The sequence below is a fragment of the Arachis hypogaea genome, chromosome 20, assembly GCF_003086295.3.
Source record: "Arachis hypogaea cultivar Tifrunner chromosome 20, arahy.Tifrunner.gnm2.J5K5, whole genome shotgun sequence".
NCBI classification, from domain to species: domain Eukaryota; kingdom Viridiplantae; phylum Streptophyta; class Magnoliopsida; order Fabales; family Fabaceae; genus Arachis; species Arachis hypogaea.
In genome coordinates, this window is record NC_092055.1 from 139,912,486 (window position 1) to 139,929,524 (window position 17,039).

The 17,039-nt window shown below is 33.3% G+C and overlaps 2 protein-coding genes and 1 long non-coding RNA gene across 3 annotated transcripts; 1 reads left to right on the forward strand and 2 right to left on the reverse strand.

The window, feature by feature from the left end:
* The first annotated feature begins 6,466 nt into the window (after positions 1-6,466).
* Positions 6,467-8,107, forward strand: LOC112782534 (uncharacterized). Its single transcript, XR_003193013.3, has 3 exons — positions 6,467-6,730; positions 6,917-6,994; positions 8,025-8,107. It is a non-coding gene; the product is annotated as an uncharacterized lncRNA (long non-coding RNA).
* Positions 8,108-9,465: 1,358 nt separating this feature from the next.
* Positions 9,466-11,298, reverse strand: LOC112782531 (F-box/kelch-repeat protein At3g23880). The gene is made up of 2 exons (XM_025824951.3): positions 11,148-11,298; positions 9,466-11,077 (listed from the first exon to the last, which is right to left on the reverse strand). The coding sequence occupies exon 2, from the start codon at positions 11,072-11,074 to the stop codon at positions 9,752-9,754; it is 1,323 nt and encodes a 440-aa protein (XP_025680736.1). The 5' UTR covers positions 11,075-11,077; positions 11,148-11,298; the 3' UTR covers positions 9,466-9,751.
* A 2,868-nt stretch (positions 11,299-14,166) lies between these two features.
* Positions 14,167-15,883, reverse strand: LOC112782530 (F-box/kelch-repeat protein At3g23880). The gene is made up of 2 exons (XM_025824948.3): positions 15,620-15,883; positions 14,167-15,549 (listed from the first exon to the last, which is right to left on the reverse strand). Exon 2 carries the CDS (start codon positions 15,544-15,546, stop codon positions 14,218-14,220), a length of 1,329 nt encoding a protein of 442 aa, XP_025680733.1. The 5' UTR covers positions 15,547-15,549; positions 15,620-15,883; the 3' UTR covers positions 14,167-14,217.
* Positions 15,884-17,039: the final 1,156 nt, after the last annotated feature.

A 17,039-nucleotide genomic window follows, 5' to 3' on the forward strand; every position in this document is an offset into this window, starting at 1 on the left:
TGTTGGCTGGTTGCAAATGATGCCTTACTCATTGATGCTCTGCGTTTTAGAAGGGGGATGGCTCAAGATGATATTTGCAGGGTCTGTAGAAACTTTTCTGAATTTGTGCTCCATGTCTTCCGTGATTGTAAAATTGCATACACGACGTAGAAGAGCATAAACAATTCATTAAGTCTTGATAATTTCTTCAACAAACCTCTTCAAGTTTGGCTTTTGGAGAACCTGTCATCCCAATCCACCAATCAAGTTATTATTCCTTGGCCACTACTTTTCTCTTATATCATGAATACTCTTTGGTTTCATTAGAATAAGTATATCTTTGAAGAGGATCGAACTATGCCAAAGGATACTATCCATTTGGCTGCTCTTCGGCTAGTTCGAGATTACGCTGCTGCCCTGAGTTTATCAGAATAAGGAAAAATGTTGGTTCTTTTATGGAAAAGCAGATTCATTGGTCTCCCCCAACCCCCTTCTTTTATTAGACTAAATACAAATGGTTCAGTGTCAAAGGAAGGAAAGGCTGCATGTGGTGGCATTTTGCGGGATCATGAAGGACAATTCTTATCTTGTTTTAGCGCCAATCTAGGTGTTTATACTGACTGTGGCTAAATTGTGGGGCATACTTCTTGGTACGGAATTAGCTATTCATTTGGGTATTTCTAATTTCGCTATTGAGGTTGATTCTAGAGTTACAGTTTCGTTGTATCTGAATGATACTATCGATCTCCATGGAAAAGGATCCTCTCCAGTTTTTTTAACAATTGATAGAATACAGTGTGATCTTTCACTTTTGATTTTATGAGTGGGACCAGAAATAAATAAGAGAGAGAAAACAATGAATGATTAGATTGAACACTGGATACCATCCAGTTTTTTTCTCACCGGAGAGGATCCACTCCCATCTCCATAAAGCTCACATGCTCATCGTGGTTATTAAAGACAGGTTCAGCAAGTTTTCAAATTAGGAGCTTCACCATAAATTTCGAAAAGCAAATTGATGTGCCGATCATTTAGTATTTAATGATCATTCTCTGAAGTTTGGTTGTGATTTCTTTTATAATTTATCTTTCTATATTTTGTCTTATTTTCTTTCTAATGTCATGGGCGTCTCCTTTCTTAGAATAATTTTTACTTAGTGTCTTTGGACTTTTTGCCGCATTGTTTATAAAAAAATGTATGAATATTATTTTAATTTAAATGTTATCAAACACTTACTATTTTACGGTATCGATATTTTGAATTCAATTCCTACACTTAATTCCTAAGAATTTGACGCAGAAATCTCAAATTTTTTGGATAACCAAAATCCAATGACTTATATTTAACTTATATTAATATCGCTGTATATAATTATTAAATTTTTATTTTATTTTTATTCATTATTTTTTTAAATAAAATTTATTATACTTATATTTATTTTTAAATTACTTATGAATTATCTAAAAATTTTGGTGATTTTAACTTATTTTAAAATTTAAAATTAATTTTATAATTAATATAAATAGGTAAGAATATTTTCTCGATATATAACAACAATATATAATAAAAATCCTTCAACTTTTCTTTTCTTATTTTTCATACTTTTATTAATAATTTACATAACTATGAGTGTATATTATATGGAGAAAAAATTTAGTCACCAAAAAAAAAATATGGAGAAAAAATTTAAAATGAAAAATTGGTAAAATAAAAAAATAAATAAAAACGATCCTAAAAGATGGGAAAACATCCACATGAGGCCTTAGCTAAGACGCTCATCAATGCTCCCCGACGCCTAAGTGGCCGGACCAATTCCCAGCAACTCTCTCCTCCGTCGCTGGAATCGTCCTCCGCCGGAAACTTCGGCAACGACACGGGCTCATTTCGCTCTTGCCTCATCTTAATGTCACTCAGATCCATTTGCAACGGAAACTTCACCGTTCCAAACATCCCGTTGTAACGCTTATTGGAGCTGCAGCTCTTCCGGCACCGCCTTTCCATGCAGGACGGTGATCTAAGCAGGGCGGTAAAGCCGTTGGTCCGACCGGAGTTTTGCTTGCCCAAAGTTTCTGGTTTACTCAGCTCCGAATCCGGTCCAGTTTGACGAGTTATGACTTTGCCGCAAAAAACGACGTCGTTGGGAACGGTTGGGGAAACAGCTTTGGGGAACTCGAAGTTGGAGTGAGATGCAGGTCTAGTTTCAAGTAAATTCTGGTAACGTTCCATAATTTGTTAGTGGCTAATGGATTCACAGTGAAAATTCAAAATTGTTTGAAGCTAGTTGTGGATGTTAGTTAATTGGGAGTCGAAAGCATTTATAATTGGTGGTGTGGTTCAACGTTTATGACACGTCGTTTTTTTTTTCTCTTTTTTTAAAATTATTTTGTGATATAATAAAAAATTTACACGCAGAGTAAGAATTACTCTTCCCTTTGTAAGAGCTAAGACATTTTTTCTAGAATAGGGATTGTAGAGGGAAGTTGACTGGGTAACGTTTTGTTTCCGCCGTATTTCCTTCAACAGCACGGCTAGGGTTAGCTCAGTTATAAATAAATAAACTAATTCTAGAAAGTAAGAAACAAAAGGGGATCCAGAAGAATTGTACTGTATTTCAAAATGGTTCTAGAATCCGTCCATTATTTATTTAAACCAGCATTATTTCTTACTATCGTTTATTGACTCCAACAAATATTGTCTTTAAGACTCCTTAGTCCTTATAATGGAATATATTTATCATTCTTTAATTAATTTATACTTATATGCTTTTTTTTTTTTTTTTTTAAGATAAGTTCAGGTGAATTTGACATTCGTAAACTCGTCAAAATTAGGATATATGTCTTCATGTTAATTACGTGTATGAAGATAATTACAATTGTGTTTCAACTTCCAAACCTCTATTGTCAATTCTCTTTTGCTTTCTCATACTTATAGTAAATATTGGTAGATGTTATTTAGTTTGTACAATCGCATAAATGAACATAATATTGTTTATAAATATTAAAAAAATTAGCGTATATTTTTATAAATAACTTGAAAAATGTTATACATAGTACTATCTAATCTCAGGCAACATAAGTGAAACACAGCAACTTGCTGTATATAAAAGAATCTAAATTAGTTTTTAAAATAAAAAATGGGAAAAGATTAAGAGTAACCATTTTTTTAGCCAATAAACAAAAACAACTATCTTTTTCTTTAAACTTCTCTTCTCTTTATTTCTTAAAAAAAAAGTAAAATAAAATTACATTAAAGGTGATACCATCAAAAGCATGGCCAATACTACTATTGCAATTCAAACCGATAAAAAATTCCGACCATAAGCGATTTAAGAATCTATGTACCAACCAGGCACAAAACCAACCACCATATGGCTTAGTACAATGACATCTAGATTTGTAAACTCAAATAGACAATGAACAATGCCTCGTTAATTTGGAGTCCAGCTACTAAGACTGACTCCAATATCAACATATATGGTCATCGAACAAATTGTTGAACAATTCAAATACTCAGCATACTGCCTCTAGGCTTGATCTACTGTCCCATGTTAGGGGGAGGTGGAGGCATCCGGACACCCTGATTCTGTATTTGTTGGAATGGGAAACCTTGGGGTGGAGGTGGCATTGACGGCGGTCTAGAACCCATGTTGAAACCTCCTGATGTGCCGCTGCCAACTGGGGGAGGGGGCGGGATAGATGGCATTCCACCAGGAGGTGCAGGTCTGGGACCATTTGCCATAGGAGGAGGGGGTGGCAATGATCTTGGCATTGGAGTTGGAGGGGCTCTATGAGGATTTCCAATAGGTGCACCAGGAGGTGGCCCCTGTGGAGGAGGAGGAGGTGGTGGTGGAGCTTGAGGTGGTGGGGGCATGGGCCTTGGTGGAACACCAGGTGCTGCTGTACCATTGGCTGTAGATGGGGGCTGTGGTTTGTTTGCCTCTGGTGGCTTGGATTTAAAATACAATTGTAGCTGCATAAAAATATCAATTTCATCATCAATGACAGGTGACAAATGGAATATCATTGAGCACGCCATATGAACAAAAAGAACAAGCAATAGCCGGAAAGAAATTAAACAACCAGGTGGCTGACGGAGGTGCGACAAGTGAGGGAGAGGGAGATGGCGGCGCGACGACTTCAGAGAGGGAGACGGCAACGTGACAGGTGCTGAACCATGGAGGGAGGAGCGACGATTGAGGGTTTGCGATACAGAGTGAACGTCGACGGAGGGTTTGCGATAGGGAGTGAACGCCGAGGGAGGCCTTACCAGAGTGAGTCACCGCCGAAGGAGGGATAGAGGTTTACAGGAGAGACGGAAGGAGCGCCGACGCAGGTAGCAACGGCAGAGGTGGCACCTACGGAGGGGTTGCGAGAGAGGGTTGGAATGAGGTTGACCAACGAGTGTTATTGGGGGAGAGAGTAAGAGCTCCGGTTATGAGCTCTATGTTAGGTGAAGATCGCCGCCGCGGTTAGGGTGATGAGTTCAGCTTTTCACTTTTCAAGGCATTGTTAGGAAGAAGTGTGTGTGTTTCGAAGAAAGGAAGGAGTGTTGTTAGGGCATTGTTGTGTAAAAATGTGTGTTTCGAAGAAAGAGGGATGGAAACTTTTTTTTTGGTTTTAGAATTTTATGGCCACGTTTTTAAAGTGTGCCGAAAGAGTTAGAGGAAATGGCCACGCTTTAAAAATGTGATGACAACGAAACCATTTTGCCACGATTTTCAAGTGTGTCGGTTTTTTTCTATGGCCACGCTTTTTAAGCGTTTCAAAAAAAGCGTGGCCAAATTTCAAATCAGTAGCCACCCCTAAAAAAACATGCCTATTTTTCTCTATGATTACCCTTTTTAAACGTGGCAAAAAAGCGTGGCCAAATCACAAATCAGTTGCTATCCTCGCAAAAGCGCGATCATTAATCACTTTTGGGCACGCTTTAAAAGCGTGACAAAAAAAATGTGCCAACCGACCTTTTTTCTTGTAGTGATTTGATAAACTAATCTCAATATAATTGAGATATTCCCATGTTAAATATGATGTTACATAGCACTTACACTTGAACCTTTGCATAAATTGCACTCGTAGTTTTATAAAATCAAATTCGTCTAAAACATAAATTATCTATCTATATATAATAAGTAACTAGTGCATGTTTAGGTGATTGATAAGTTTCATGGCCAATTAAATGACACATGTCTATCAACTAAAAAAAAAGTAAAATGTCAACATTGAAAAGTGAATGGGTAAAATAAGTATTGTAGCTGTCAAAATAATAGCTCCGAAAAGAGTGTGTTTGACAAAAAAAAGTTATTCCGTGAGACAGAGTAATAGAAACTTCAAATCACATAAGATTGCAAAAGAGATTTTGGCTATGAGCGGGTTCTTTCTCTTTTTTGGGTTAGAATTCAAATTTCAAACACAAAAGTTGAATAAGCATTCCAAATCAAAACTAAGTGAATAAATTTAAACTTAAGGTTTTATCTCTCTCTCTCTCTCTCTCTCTCTCTCTCTCTCTCTCTCTCTCTCTCTCTCTCTCTCTCTCTCTCTCTCTCTCTCTCTCTCTCTAAAGAAAAAAAAGGAGCTCACCGGTGATGGAAATTAATAGTAACTGAGATAGAAGATAGAAAATGAGCGTGCTTAGTGCTCCGGGTTAGGAGAGCATCTGTCGAAGAAAAAAGAATACGACGACAGAAGCTCCGAATCTATTTCCGGCGTGTTAGAAATAAGAGATTAAACGGGAGAAAAGATTGTGTATTATTGAATGTATTCAAATTGTCTAAATATTCAGATATGCTAAATAATGCTAATTGATCCTAATTATATTCTAACATCTCCCTTCAAACTCAAGTGACAATTTGAGTTTGAAACTTATTTAAAACAACGAAATAAAGAGAAAAAAATGCATAAACTGATAAAACGGGTGCAGAAGAAACGTGCAGATGAAACTGCCAAAAGAAAGCGTACACAAAACTACCGAAAGGAAGCGCAGATGGAACTGTCGCTGTCTGAAAGAAGCGCAGACGGAACTGCCGGAAAGATGCAGACAAAACTGCCACAAGGAAACGTAGATGGAACTACCACAAGAGAACGCAGACGGAACTGCCACGAGGAAAGCAGACGGAACTACCGAAAGAGAGCAAAAATTATATGATTTCTTCATGAGAATAGGAAAACAGCGGGGAAAAATGGCACGGGAGAAAAGTATGAAAAATACGGTAATTTCAACTGAAGAAAAACAACATATTCTCTTCAAGGAGGATACCATGGCTCTGATACCATGTTAGAAACAAGAGATTAAACTGGAGACAAGATTGTGTATTATTGAGTATATTCAAGTTGTCTAGAATGATACAATATAGAAGGATATTTATAGGTGTTAAGCGAATAAATATTATATATGCTAAATAATGCTAATTGATCCTAATTATATTCTACCAAGGCTAATAGCAAAGATGAAAAACAATAAATTAGAGGTGGTGGGCTGTTGATGCAGCTGCAAGGAGAAAGAATAGTGGCACGGTGAGTGATGTTACTACCATCAGAGAAGAAGGAGCAATTGGCAACAAGTTGACGACTTCAGTCAAAAGAATGGAGAGCTCCGAGATCCTATCGTCGGTGGTATAGCAGAGGTAAATTTTCTTCTTTAAAAGCATAAATTTTTTTTCTTTTTTCTTTTTTTCTTTTTAAAAAAATTACAGAAAATGCTATTTGGGTTCTGAATGCAACGAGAGGAAACGCCGGAGCTCCGGTGCAATGTTTTGGTAAGCGTTCCGGCAATGTATTTTTGTGGTGTGGTATTATAGTATTTTAGTTTACTCTCTCCCTTGTTGCTGTTAGCAAAATTTTCTAACCAATAAATATGATGGAACATATTCTTCTTCCTTTTTTTAAACATTTTTATTAGAATTTTTATATAAGTAATTTGGAAAGTTGATTCTTTTTTTAAGGAACAACCTCCCTGGCAAAGCTCAAGGTGTGAAACTTGCTGGCAGGGTGCTCCGGCTAAAGCTGCGCCTGCCAAAACGGTATAAGTGATGCGTCTGCCTTAATTGCTAACTTTTTTTACCTTTCTTTTATTTATATTATATCATTTTTGTCTCTTCTTTAGTTTGTTCAGTTTAATTTTTGGATGGCAAACATTAATATTTAACTAAGTTTATATGTATTTAACTAATTTTGTTCTTCCTTTTCCTTCCATAACTTTTGTATATTTGGTTTTAAGTTTCCTTCCATATATAAATATTGAAAACTCAATGGCTCACAGATAATGCAAATGGTTAAAGTCTTGTATCACATGCAGTATTTTGTGAATATGCAGCAATAATACTAATAATAGTTCATAAATTATCTGCTTTAATTTACCTTTCCAATTTTTAGTTTGTATTGCAGTTTCAATGAACTCAGTATATACCACTGTTACAGTTCTATGTTATGGTTTGTCGGCAGCTTTTTAATCATTGAACCATGTTCTTGACTATTTTCTATAACTATAACAACTTGAAAATTATATAGATTTCATTTCCCGTATTTTGAGAAGCAAACATTTTTTAGTTAACTAAGTGAAATTTGAAAAACATGTCACTATGTGTAAAACAAACATTTTTTAGTTAACTAATTGATTGTTAGCATTATATTAGAGAAGAGATCATGAACTTGAATTTTATAGTGATTCCATTAGCATGTGTACTAGAGTTCAATTGCATCTTTCTTGTGTGCCCTTGATATAATGAACTTGGATGTAGCAGCTCGATTGTGGTTTAGAAGTACAGAGAAGAAGGCAGAGATAATAAGAGATGTATTTATACTAATTTTGTGCTATTACTAAAAGTTTTTAATTGCTCTCACTTGCCTTTTGTGTTGTTCCTCCCCCCTTTGATTTGAACTTTTATGTGTATTCAATTTTCATGATTTTATTTTCAGCTTAGATAATATTGCTTAGTCTGTTCACCATTCAATTTGCATCATTATATTGATCCTTGGAAATGATATAGTTGTTGTACTACTAATAATCTCATTTTTAATTATTATATAATTTATGCTATGTTATTGTTTCAGAAATTGCATAAGAGGTTAGTCAGAAAAAGCAACAAGCTCCGAGTGAAGGCCAATCAAGTGGCACCCTCAGTTGAATTGGTTAGGTAAATATCTTTTGGAAAAAATATTGAACATGATGTATTTTGTTTGGGTAAAGTACTAAATTGGTCCCCTAGGTTTGGGCGTAATTCTGTTTTGGTCCTTAAGGTTTAAAGTGTTCTATTTGAATCCAAAAAAGTTTCATTTAGCATTAATTTAGTCCCAGAGTGAGGTCAAAATTAAATAATTAACAAAATGTCCTACATAACAATAGTTCAAGAACAAAATCGATAATCTGGAGAACAAGTACAAGCTCTAGAGGCACAAAATCAACCATTGATGCATCAATACATTTATTTATCATTTTCTTTAGTTTTATAGAAAATATTTTATTTATATTATAAAAAAATAATAAATAAATGTATTGATGTATCAATGGTTGATTTTATGCCTCTGGAGCTTGTACTTGTTCTCCAGATTATCGATTTTGTTCTTGTACTGTTGTTATGTAGGACATTTTGTTAATTATTTAATTTTGACCTCACTATGGGACTAAATTAATGCTAAATGAAACTTTTTTGGATTCAAATAGAACACTTTAAACCTTAAGGACCAAAACAGAATTACGCCCAAACCTAGGATACCAATTTAGTACTTTACCCATTTTGTTTTTATTATCAAATGTCAGAGATGTGTTATTCTCTAGTCTCTATGACTTGGTGTTTTGGTCTGATAATCAATTAGTACACAATTATTAGCATAATTTCATAATGATATATATGCAACGGAGGAGATAAGAGAATAGATATAGATTACACACTAAGAATCAGAGTTTTTGGGTATATATAGATAGATGATCATATCAGTTAAAAAATAGATTCATGGACCGAATTCTTTTAATGTATACAAATGATTTTTAGGAAGATTGTATAGTGGTAAATAAATTATTCGGGTCATTATATGCTTTTAGGATCTTTGAAACTTTATACTAAAGATATTTAAGTACAGATTATATATTAATTATTAAAATGATTTCTTTTGAAAGCCATGGCTCAACCATGTGATCTTATTTTGTAAGATTTGATGCTGCTATAGTTTGAATAATGGAAGTATGGTATGGAAATTAAATTATATTCATGTCTCAATCATAATGCTTTGTTAGAGCTTGATCCTGTGACTGTTGGCTCATAATAGAGACCTGTTTAAGATTAGGAAAGGAATATTTGGATACTCACATCTAGATGTGTTTTTGATTTATATGTGATTTGAAGTTGGCTTACTTACTTTTGATACAAGGCATATTGGTGTAAAGCTGAATCCAGAAGAGAAAAAGTAAATGAATGATATTTTCATATGTAAAATATTCGATTCATCATCATGAATAAGTTTCTGCTTCAAATCTTATATTCGAATTAATTAATGGTTTATTTGATAACCTAATCTCAATATAATTGACATTTAACCGTGTTAAATATGGTGTTACATAGCACTTGCATCTGAACTTTTGCAGAAATTGCACTGGCAGTTCTGTAAAATCAAACTCGTCTAAAACATAAATTATTATATAGCATTTCATGATAAATGCATATTCTAACTAAAGCGAAACACGATTGGTATTCATGTCTGTATGGTTCAGTTCGATTCATAAGGAAGCTACTTAAAAAGAGACCGTGCAGGATATTCTTCACCAAATGAACAGGCTTAAGAGATTATAGGCTTGGCTTAAATAACCGCATTTGAGATGAGCAAGTTGGAAGACCAAAGTGCGAGGGTGAAACTAAGCTTTCATGATAGATGTGAAAGGACCTTCCGCCTGCACCCCGAGACAAAGGACGGAGTTGGGTCATGCCATCACCGGAGCTGTCAATATTAGGAAAATCTATGTTGCCATCATTTAAGTTACATAAAACAAACTTGCAACTAGGAGAAATCACCAGTAGAACATCATTTTTCAACATGTACACAGGCTCTAATGAAAAATTTCTAGGAGCATCAACGAGTAGTGGGTGGTGGGGGATTATGGCCAATTTAGTCCAAGATTGAGGAACTCCATACTCCTTCATCATCCAGAGAGTCCAATGAGTTTTCTTAGTCTCATAACAAACAGCAAGACAACCCCTCAAGATACTCAAATGGGGAAACACACGGAGAGCATCATCTGAATCCCTACTGGGAAGGGAAATCTGACTATAAGTCTCTTTCACCAAGTCAAGGGAAAGAACTGCTACAAAACTAGTACGACTGCTGCAAAGAAGCCAATTAAGGGTGCCAGTGCCACTTACAAAAAGCCCTACCGGAGCCAACAGAATAGCCTTGTTATTGGGGTCATGTAGTCTATATGGGAAATCCTGAATTGTTCTCCAGGTAGATTTTGGGCCGAATGTGAAAATTCTGGTGAAAGATTCACCTGATTTGTTTTCCACAATGACGAAAAGCTTATACTTGTCGTTCACATGATCATAACCGAATCCACAGACGCGGAATATACCGCCAATTTCAAGCGGCTGAGATGTGAATCCGGTGCAGGGGTTCCACAGCATGGCACGAGGGCCCAATAATCCATCCTTACGCTGCTTATCGTGCAAGCACAGCAATCCATTACAAGAGCCAATCATGCGAAGGTGGCGTCGTCCCTCATAGGCAACTACTTTGGTGGGTTCGTGGGGATGGTTCTCGAACACAGATCGGACGGAGAAAACTCCGATTGTGGGGTATGAGTGCCAGAAGCTATAATAGGCAATACGCGGGTGGGTCAAGGCTGGATCCACTGCCATTGAACGTCGAAGGTGGTCCTTGGCAAATTGGGAACTGGAAATTAGGGTTCTCCATGAACTGCAGACGCTGTTCCTTAATCGAACGAGAGACCTTGCCGGAATCCTCAGCAGGATTTCCGCTATGAGCTCGTCCAGAAGGATAGGCGGTGGTTTTGTGGTGGTACAGCGGAGCAGTTCCGGCCACCCCTCGGTGGTTGTGACAACCTTGCCCTTCCTCGCAACAGTATCATCATCATCAGGAATGGGACCCCTCTTCATTCTCTACAACAGCAGGAATAAGAAATCAAAAACAATATAATTCTAACAAATCTACTCTCAAGATAAAACATACATTGAGATGAGATAGCGGAGGAGGAAGACGGCGGTCAGCACGGGCACGGGGCTGCCGCAACTTCTTCGATGAAATTTTGGAACTCCGGAATCCGGATCTATCCTATGTTATTTAACTAGTTAACCACTTATCTTATCTCTCCTTCTGACATATTTATCTTTTTTTCTTTTCAAAAAAGAATTTTAAATAATTTATTTCCTAATTATTTAATTTTCATAATATCTTATTACAATTATATTCGTTATTCCGTTCTGATTTTACTATGCTCAAATGACCATAAAATTTTTTATCTTTAAATTAAACATAGACAATATTAACTTGATCAAATTGTTTTAGCCTATAAAAAAATATTTTTTCAATAAAAAAAGATTTATTTTTCATTTATTTAGTGTATTTGTTAACTTTTAATAATAAAAAAAAATATTAACAAAATAATTAAAAAATATTTTTTTCTAGTAGATTGTAGATGAAGTACATGCTATTCTACTAGTAACGGATTTTTTCAACAATTTTAACATTCTTACTTATGATAATCTTTCCTACTAGTAGATTGTAGATGAAGTACATGCTGTACTATTAGTAGGAGAATTCTTCAACAGTCTCAACATATAGAATACACAGGAATGGATCCTTTTTTATTAATGGAGTAAAGTATAATTTTGTATTATTAATTTTATAAGTGGGATTAAAAAAAATAAGAAAGAGAATAATAAAGAATTAAAAATTATACTTTATTTTTTTAATTTTTTTTTTTTATAATTAAGAGGATCCATTCTAAAAAAAACCATTATTCTCATAGTTATTATCTTTTTGAGGATCCATTCTAAAAAAAACAATTATTCTCGTAGTTATTATCTCCTTTAAAATCAGAGAAGATCATAATTTTATTATTATTTATCAATCTTTCAAAATGATTAACAAATCAAATCTAAATCTTAAGGTAAACGTTTATAGTAGTAATATAAATTTTAATATTATTAACAAATAGATCTCTAATATACTTAAACTTTATTATTATTATTTGTGTAGAAATTCTATTACTAGAAAATTAGTTATTACAGACGGATATTTTTTTATGGATTTTATCTCATAGAAATATAGACAGAATTTCAGAGGGATTTTTTGTCAAAAAACAAAAAAAATGAATTAGCATAAATTACAGACGAAAAAGATAATCCGTCGATAATTCTGTCGAAAAAATTAATTTTTTTCCGTGAGAAATGGTTACAGACGAAAAATTCGTCTGTAATTAAATAGACAAAAATGTTGTGTTTTATTAAATTATTACAAAAAAAATTCATTTATAATTTAAAATTTGGGTAAAAAAACGTAAATAAGCCAAGGAAGCCGAGAAATTACGTAAATCCGCCAAACTGAAAATTGCTTCACGAATGAGCCAAAGCACCCAGGTTGGTTCGAACTAACAAAACACATAATTCGAACTAAGGTAGCTCGAATATTGATGGAACAAGTGATGCATGTAATTCGAACTAGGTGAGTTCGAATTAGTCAAAGTTTGCCTCGAATAGTAATTCGAACTATGTTGTTAAAAAATTAATAATTTATTAAAAAAAATTTATTAAAAAATTTATTAAAAAAATTAATAATTTAAAAATTAATAATTTAAAAATTAAAAAAATATATATTATTCCATACAAAATAATTAAAAATATATTTTATTCTATACAAAATAAATTTAAAAAATAGCTTAAAAGATGTTATGAGTACTATAAAAGTTTGTAATATTCTATTGATTTAGGTAAATACATGATAAAAATATTTTTTTTTAATTTCTAAATTATTAGTGATTATGTGGAGTATTTCTTTAATGTCCTAAGTCATTAGGACATTACAAATTTTATAGTATTTCTAACATTTTTTAAGCCATTTTTTAAATTATTTTGCATAGAATAAAATATTTTTTTGTGGTATAATTTTATTAAAATAATTTTAGTAAATTTATTTAAATTATATGGTGAGATATTACATGATTCGAATTACGCATGTGAAAGTTCGAATCACTCTGATTCAAATTATATAGTGAGCAATTCGAATTCTATACAATACTCTTCTGCCCATTATTGATAGCTAATGAATATTTTTTAATAAATTTATTTAAATTATACCACAAAAAAATATTTTATTCTATGCAAAATAATTTAAAAAATGGCTTAAAAAATTTTAGAAGTACTATAAAAATATGTAATGTTCTAATGACTTAGGACACTAAAGAAATATTCTACATAGTTACTAATAATTTAGAAATTAAAGAAAAAATATTTTTATCATGTATTTACCTAAATCACTAGAATATTACAAACTTTTATAGTACTCATAACATCTTTTAAGCCATTTTTTAAAATTATTTTGTATAGAATAAAATATATTTTTTAATTATTTTGTATGGAATAAAATATTTTCTTTTATTTCTAAATTATTATTGACTATGTAGAATATTTTATTTAAAATTTGAGTACATTCATGTATTTACCTAAGTTAGTAGAACATTACAAATTTTTATAGTACTCCTATCAATTTTTAAGCCATTTTTTTTAAATTGTTTTGCATAGGATAAAATATTATTTGTAGTATAATTTAAAAAAATTTATTAAAAAAATTTATTAAAAAGTATTCGTGAGCTATTAAAAATGGACAGAAAAATATTATATGAAATTTGAATTGATAACTTATTAATATTTTAAAAAAGTCTCGTAATTAAATATTTTGTTAGTTTTTTTTTAACGTATGAAATAAAATATATATTTTTTTAATTTTTAAATTATTAATTTTTTTAATAAATTTTTTAATAAATTTTTTTAATAAATTATTAATTTTTTAACAGCATAATTCGAATTACTATTCGAGACAAACTTTGACTAATTCGAACCAACTAGGTTTGAATTACTTGCTGAAGCGTCCAAACGTGTAATTCAAACTCACCTAGTTCGAATTACTCTCAATGGTTCAGTTCGATTCATAAGGAAGCTACTTAGAAAAATGGAAAAAACAAGGCACCACATAATGATAATAAAGTTATGGATTGAAGAGACCGTGCAGGATACTTAAGAGATTATAGGCTTGGCATAAATAACCGCATTTCAGATGAGCAAGTTGGAAGACCAAAGTGCGAGGGTGAAACTAAGCTTTCATGATAGATGTGATATGTCCTTCCGCCTACACCCCGAGACAAAGGACGAAGTTGGGTCATGCCATCACCGGAGCTGTCAATATTAGGAAAATCTATGCTGCCATCATTTAAGTTACATAAAACAAACTTGCAACTAGGAGAAATCACCAGTAGAACATCATTTTTCAACATGTACACAGGCTCTAATGAAAAATTTCTAGGAGGATCAACGAGTAGTGGGTGGTGGGGGATTATGGCCAATTTAGTCCAAGATTGAGGAACTCCATACTCCTTCATCATCCAGAGAGTCCAATGAGTTTTCTTAGTCTCATAACAAACAGCAAGACAACCCCTCAAGGTAGCCAGTTGGGGAAACACACGGAGAGAATCATCTGAATCCCTACTGGGAAGGGAAATCTGACTATAAGTCTCTTTCACCAAGTCAAGGGAAAGAACTGCTACAAAACTAGTACGACTGCTGCAAAGAAGCCAATTAAGGGTGCCAGTGCCACTTACAAAAAGCCCTACCGGAGCCAACAGAATAGTCTTGTTATTGGGGTCATGTAGTCTATATGGGAAATCCTGAATTGTTCTCCAGGTAGATTTTGGGCCGAATGTGAAAATTCTGGTGAAAGATTCACCTGATTTCTTTTCCACAATGACGAAAAGCTTATACTTGTCGTTCACATGATCATAACCGAATCCACAGACGTCGAATATACCGCCAATTTCAAGCGGCTGAGATGTGAATCCGGTGCAGGGGTTCCACAGAATGGCACGAGGGCCCAATACTCCATCCTCACGCTGCTCATAGTGCAAGCACAGCAATCCATTACAAGAGCCAATCATGCGAAGGTGGCGTCGTCCCTCATAGCCAACTACTTTGGTGGGTTCGTGGGGACGGTTCTCGAACACAGATCGGACGGAGAAAACTCCGATTGTGGGGTATGAGTGCCAGGTGCTATGATAGGCAATACGCGGGTGGGTCAAGGCTGGATCCATCGCCATTGAACGTCGAAGGTGGTCCTTGGCAAATTGGGAACTGGAAATTAGGGTTCTCCATGAACTGCAGACACTGTTCCTTAATCGAACGAGAGACCTTGCCGGAATCCTCAGCAGGATTTCCGCTATGATCTCGTCCAGAAGGATAGGCGGTGGTTTTGTGGTGGTACAGCGGAGCAGTTCCGGCCACCCCTCGGTGGTTGTGACAACCTTGCCCTTCCTCGCAACAGTATCATCATTATCATCATCAGGAATGGGACCCCTCTTCATTCTCTACAACAGCAGGAATAAGAAATCAAAAACAATATAATTCTAACAAATCTACTCTCAAGATAAAACATACATTGAGATGAGATAGCGGAGGAGGAAGACGGCGGTCAGCACGGGCACGGGGCTGCCGCAACTTCTTCGATGAAATTTTGGAACTCCAGAATCCGGATCTATCCAATGTTATTTAACTAGTTAACCAGTTATCTTATCTCTCCTTCTGACATATTTATCTTTTTTCTTTTCAAAAAAGAATTTTAAATAATTTATTTCTTAATTATTTAATTTCCATAATATCTTATTACAATTATATTCGTTATTCCGTTCTGATTTTATTATGCTCAAATGACCATAAAAATTTTTATCTTTAAATTAAACATAGACAATATTAACTTGATCAAATTGTTTTAGCCTATAAAAAAATATTTTTTCAATAAAAAAAGATTTATTTTTCATTTATTTAGTGGATTTGTTAAATTTTAATAATAAAAAAAATATTAATAACAAAATAATTAAAAAATCTTTTTTTCTAGTAGATTGTAGATGAAGTACATGCTATTCTACTAGTAACGGATTTCTTCAACAATTTCAACATTCTTACTTATGATAATCTTTCCTACTAGTAGATTGTAGATGAAGTACATACTGTACTATTAGTAGGAGAATTCTTCAACAGTCTCAACATATAGAATACACAGGAATGGATTTTTTTTTAATAGAGTAAAGTATAATTTTTCATTATTAATTTTATAAGTGGAATTAAAAAAAAATAAGAAAGAGAATAATAAAGAATTAAAAATTACACTTTATTTTCTTAATTTTTTTTTTACAATTAAGAGGATCTATTCTAAAAAAACGATTATTTTTGTAGTTATTATCTCCTTTAAAATTAGAGAAGATCATGATTTTATTATTATTTATCAATCTTTCAAAATGATTAACAAATCAAATCTAAATTTTAAGGTAAACGTTTATAGTAGTAATATAAATTTTAATATTATTAACAAATAGATCTCTAATATACTTAAACTTTATTATTATTATTTGTGTAGAAATTCTACTACTAGAAAATTAGTTATTATAGACGGATATTTTTTATGGATTTTATCTCACGGGAATATAAACAGAATTTTAGAAAAATTTTATGTCAAAAAACAAAAAAAAATGAATTAGCATAAATTACAGACGAAAAAGATAATCCGTCGATAATTCTGTCGAAAAAATTAATTTTTTTCCGTGAGATTTCGTCTGTAATTAAATAGACAAAAATGTTGTGTTTTATTAAATTATTACAAACAAAAAATTCATTTATAATTTAAAATTTGGGTAAGAAACGTAAATAAGCCAAGGAAGCTGAAAAATTACGCAAATCCGCCAAACTGAAAATTGCTTGAGCCAAAGCACATTACTATATAATTCAAACCAGATTGGTTCGAATTAACAAAACACATAATTCGAACCAAAGTAGCTCGAATATTGATGGAACAAGTGATGCA

Excerpts from the sequence above, each read along its gene's own strand:
- LOC112782531 (XM_025824951.3), bottom strand. The coding sequence starts at position 11,074 with ATGAAGAGGGGTCCCATTCCTGATGATGATGATACTGTTGCGAGGAAG.
- LOC112782530 (XM_025824948.3), bottom strand. The coding sequence starts at position 15,546 with ATGAAGAGGGGTCCCATTCCTGATGATGATAATGATGATACTGTTGCG.